General features: G+C 39.6%; 1 protein-coding gene across 3 annotated transcripts; it reads left to right on the top strand.

The window, feature by feature from the left end:
* The first annotated feature begins 115 nt into the window (after window positions 1-115).
* NUDT7 (nudix hydrolase 7) lies at window positions 116-3,303 on the top strand. Of its 3 annotated transcripts, none has more exons than XM_027663933.1 (3): window positions 116-303; window positions 811-969; window positions 2,751-3,303. In XM_027663933.1, the coding sequence occupies exon 3, from the start codon at window positions 2,751-2,753 to the stop codon at window positions 3,132-3,134; it is 384 nt and encodes a 127-aa protein (XP_027519734.1). In that variant the 5' UTR covers window positions 116-303; window positions 811-969; the 3' UTR covers window positions 3,135-3,303. The 3 variants fall into 3 exon arrangements, with proteins under 3 accessions (XP_027519734.1, XP_027519735.1, XP_027519736.1); XM_027663934.1 differs by lacking the exon at window positions 116-303 and adding an exon at window positions 333-541; XM_027663935.1 differs by lacking the exons at window positions 116-303; window positions 811-969 and adding an exon at window positions 988-1,698.
* The last annotated feature ends 1,600 nt before the right edge of the window (window positions 3,304-4,903 follow it).

Genomic DNA, 4,903 nt, shown 5'->3' with positions numbered 1-4,903 from the left:
TCTGCACAGCCCCATCCCGACCCTCCCGCTGCCCCGGGGGCTGCACAACCCCCCGTCGACTCATGTGTCCAAGGGCATGACCATGTGTTTTTACACTCCCATGATTCTGGTGTTTTCGTGCCAGAAACATGTCGGATCCCCGGAAACCCGTGACAGGAAAAGATTCCCAGAGCCGGAAAGGAAATGATTGTTTACGGTGACTTCAAGAAGAAAAGTTACAATGCAGTGCAGCTTTTATTAATGAGACTTTTCGGTCTGCAGTAAATACTTTGGGCTTTGCTTGGAAAGATCCAAATAATTACAGTTACGTAGCTGATAAGCTCATTGTAAATGTGATTTTTTACTGATCTTTGATGCACAAGCCTATTATTGGAACGTACTTAAAAGTACATTTTTTAATTATGTCTTTCGGAAGTTCTTGCTCTTACTTGCAGTATTTTAATCTTGCTATTCAAGTTGTCTGTCTGGACTCATCTGTCAGTTTCTTATGCAAACAAGATGATGCAAAATGTAAACTTTGACATACTAAAGCAGAAGTTAGGTTATGAATTACACAGCGCTATATGGATACAGTGTATTTCCGAGAGTGAGGGTTTATGGATTAGTTGGGGATAGGCTCAGCTTTTTCTTGTGTAGCTCTTGGTAAGGCATGTTTCTTCTGGTCTGCAGAAACCTTAACCACCATTTCCAGCAGCTTTGACGGAAAAGATAAACATAAAGTGATGCTGCAATACCAGCAAGTATCTGTGTGCATCCAAGAAGAAATATAAAACTTGTTATATTTAACAGTAATGCTCCTTTACATTCTAGCTGAGAAGGTCACCGGGGCAAGTGTGTTTTCCAGGAGGTAAAAGTGAAGCCAGTGATAAAGATGAAATTGATACTGCTCTCCGAGAAGCTAAAGAAGAAGTGGGACTCCAGCCAGAGAAGGTGGAAGTGATCTGTAGGCTGGTGCCTGGAATTGATAAGGTAAGTCAACGTAAAATTAGAAAATAGGTTGGGTTGTTATATTTTGTGAGGCTGACAGTGACCTTTTCAAACCTCAAGGGAAGAGGGTTTTTTTCTGTGTTTGGTATTTGTCAGACCAGCCTTGAGGCACCAGTTAGTGACACACTGGAGTACCAGAGTGACAGTGCTGCACTGGTGAGAGTTTAGCAGAGAGCCATGAAGACAGTAAGGGTGTTAGAGCACATGGATTATGCGGAGACGATGAGAGAGGTGGGTTTGCTCAGTTTGAAAGCCAGCAGGGGATCTATCTGTTCTCTTCTCCTGGGTGTTTGTAGAGAGGACGATACCAGACTCTTCTCAAGACAATGGACACCAGCAGCAGTGTGGAAGTTTGGATAAGATGCAAGGAAAATACTCTTTACCATGAGGTTAGCCCAAAACCAGAGCAGATGTTCCTGACAGGCTGTATAACAGGGCTCCAGTGTCCTGCTGAAGCCTCACAAGTTTCTCACTCAGTGTCCTGCTGACACCAGGGCTGTGCAGGCAGAAAGGGCCTGCCAGAGGTGATGTGCACTGGGATTCCAGAGGAAACTTGATCAGGAAGACTCCCGAAGTTGTCTTTGGAGTGTAGGTCTCTGTTTGTAAATTAACAGGCTGCCAATTTCAATAACAATCTTCAGTATTGCAGAAGATGGGTTTTCCCATAGCACAGAGGGGCTGCTGTTTCTAAAGACTATTTTTGTTCTCCAGGTAACAGTTTATTACTATGTTTTCTGTTTTTCTATCTGTTAGCAATATCCTCTCCCCGTTAAAAACCAGAAGAACCGGTTTTGAAATTTTATTGCGAAATGCTTTAGTTAACTTCTTAAATTATAATTTCTGTGCAGATAACATTAAAGTCATGTAGCTCAGAGGCTCTGTGTAAAAGTGATCAAATTTTCAGTGTTTTCCAATAAATTGTTTCAGTCACTAGAAAAGATCATGTTGGTTTTGGACCTCAAAAATTTTACCTGTGGGAAGCTACTTTGTCTTCTCTGTACAGAATTCCAGGTGATTCTGACTCGGATGGAGTCTCTCCAGCCTTGCATGAAAGAGCACAAATGCTGTTTTGGTGTTACTCCTTTCTGCTGAACAATGATCATTGTTAGTGTGAATAAATAAAGCTAGCAACATATCTTAATGAATTTTGGTGTGCTCTTGATGCAAACTACTATTTCAGTAGATTTTGCCTCCCTACGGGAGAAGAGATTACATTTAAAGTTAAAATGTCCATAGATAGGTGGTTTCAAAAAGCATATGTGTTCTATAGCTAGATATGCTTTAATCATATTTCTGTATCTATAGGAACATATTTCTGTATTCCAGGAAAATTCCTATATCCTAGGAAAATAGATACAGAAATATGATAAAACATGGGTGATTTGGAAAATTTAGATTAAAATCAGAATTTGACAAAGTAAATAAGGAAGACCCATGAGAAAGCATGCATGCTTTTTATTCCTGTAGCAGAGTGACAAGCCTTTTTAACTGCAATATGATTATACAGAATGAACTGGATATTTGCAAAATCATGTTTAACAAATACAAAAAGATAATTTTAAATTGTTAAAACCAAATTACATAGCTTGCCATTAGAGGGACTAAATTACATTACAGTTAAGAATAGTTCATAGGCTTCTTGTACTCATTTTGCAACAGATGAAATGCTTTTAAAATAAAGAACATTTGTACTTGGTACAAACCTAATGTTTGAGGGTTTTGTTGATAGGGTTTTCTTATTGTTTCTTTTTCTCTCCTTTTAGATGAATCATTTGGTGACACCAGTTGTAGGATTTATAGAGGATGCATTCCAGGCCACTCCTAATCCAGATGAAGTGAGCGAGGTTTTTTTTGTGCCTTTGGAGTACTTCATCAAGCCCTTAAAGTACAAGGCCTTGTCCTATAAAACCTCATCAGGTTCCTTAACTCTGATGCACTGCTTTATATATTATGACCAGGAACATAAAAAGTCATTCAAGATATGGGGACTTACTGCACACTTTGCTGTATTTCTTGCTCTTGTAATTTTTGGAGAGAGACCTACCTTTGAAGTGGATTATGACCTTGACAACTTGATTTCATCCTCCGAGAATTACTTCATTAATTTGTATGCTTCTATATATGAAAGAAAGAAGAGTAATCTATGACAAACTGGTCTGGCAATCAGTTTATACTGAAGGAGGAAAAAGAGTTTTGTTTATTCCCATTGTACCTGTTATTTGTTTGAAAGTTATACTTGAATTTTTTTTCTGAATTGGGAACTTCTTAAAGCTTATTTCTAACTAATGTTTTTCTGTTGACTAGATTAATATAATTTTTGATGAAACACAGTTTTGGAAGGTCTGTTTCAGTTCCTGCCTCTGTTTTGTGTGATCAGAGATACTTTCTATGGTTTGCCTTCTGTATAATGAGATAATACTATTGTATCTAATTTGTGTCTCTTTGAGTTGGAATATGAAAGCTTTTGGGGGTCTGCCTGTCTTTTTATATGTGGCAAACTACATATGGACAACACAATGGATGCAGTCTGATGTGGTGTCTTTAAGCACTTACAAAACGCACAGTAAAAATATTAAAAGTGTTGGGTGCTTTCATAATCTTGTTTTGTTTTGCTTGGGCTTGTGGAGGGAGGAGGGTGGGATGATTTGTTTAATGAATCTTGCTCATTTCATCATTTCTCACAAGGAAATTCTGTAGGCTGTGGAAAACTTAGGAGAGAGGCAACAGGAATTAACGTTGCTCCTCAGCACCTTGTTAGCATCCCTACTGAGGAGTCATCTCCAGGAAAGACAAGTGGAGATGAGTATTCACAAGGACAAAAGTGCTAATGTATAGTTGGCTCTTCCTTCCCCAGGCACCCTGGCAGTGTCAGACATGTGGTGTTCTTAGTGCTTGTTCCCTCATTGCTGGAGAAGTAGAAGCTTATTCACAGTTGTCGTGACCTTACTGGCAGATGGTGACATTTTTAAAAGTTAAAGTGACTTAGTTTGGATTTGAGGTGTTGTTCACAACTCCCAGTGTTACCAGGCCTGGACAGCTGATTTTCCCTGGGTACCAAGGTGAGTTGAAAGCAGGCAGTGTCTCTCAGAATCTCGTGCCCTAGTGCTAGTCTTGAAGTAGAGGAACAAAAACAGTTGTTCCTGTGGGTGTTTGCACTTGAGCTGCCCCTGCACCAGTCACTAATGGATGGATGTGTGTAAAAAAAGAGCTGATGGCTTTTCCTCTGCACGTGCAGTAACTGATCAGAAGTCAGATTTGTACATTAAGCAGCTTTTTACTGTACTTGAAGTTGGCTGTCACTACAGCAAAATGCATAATTTTTACAAATACAAGTTTCCCAAATGCGGCTTGAGTAGCTAATCCTGATTTTCTAGGAAAGCCAATTCTGAGATACTTTTTAAGATTCTCATAATTGCATCCATAACATTCTTTGGCTGGTAGCATTTAGGCACTGAAATTTCAGCTTGTGTTTGGCTGGTAAATGCAGCATGACCTTTTACTGAAGAAGAGGAAGATGCTGGAGTTGCCCTCAGCTGACAAAAATGTACCAAAACAAGGCTAAAATCAATGCAAATCTTGCAAGGACTGAGTTTCCCTTTGCCTTCCATCCCTGCTTCAGCTGTGCCATGTGTACTATTTGTCTCTTCCCAGAGGTCATTCAGTGGCAGGTATTCTGCCTGAAACATTCTTTATACTGTGGCATTATGGAAATACAAGATTGGCAATCAGAATACTGGTGTGGAAAAGGCCTCAAGAATTAGCCTATTCCCTTGCTACCTAAAGATGGAATCAGATACCTGATATTCTGATAAATACCTATTTTTTAATGAGGCTTCCCTGCCCTATCCATTGTGGTCTTTTAGCCACGCTGCACAACGTTTTTAGCCATAGCCAGGAGCACTTCTTGTCCTGTACA

The sequence above is a fragment of the Corapipo altera genome, unplaced genomic scaffold (genome assembly GCF_003945725.1).
Source record: "Corapipo altera isolate COAL_440 unplaced genomic scaffold, ASM394572v1 224, whole genome shotgun sequence".
NCBI lineage: Eukaryota > Metazoa > Chordata > Aves > Passeriformes > Pipridae > Corapipo > Corapipo altera.
The sequence above is the reverse complement of the archived record's forward strand: the minus strand, read 5'-3'. Positions and strand labels throughout refer to the sequence as shown.

Coding starts and splice junctions, on each gene's coding strand:
- NUDT7 (XM_027663933.1), top strand. CDS start 2,751: ATGAATCATTTGGTGACACCAGTTGTAGGATTTATAGAGGATGCATTC.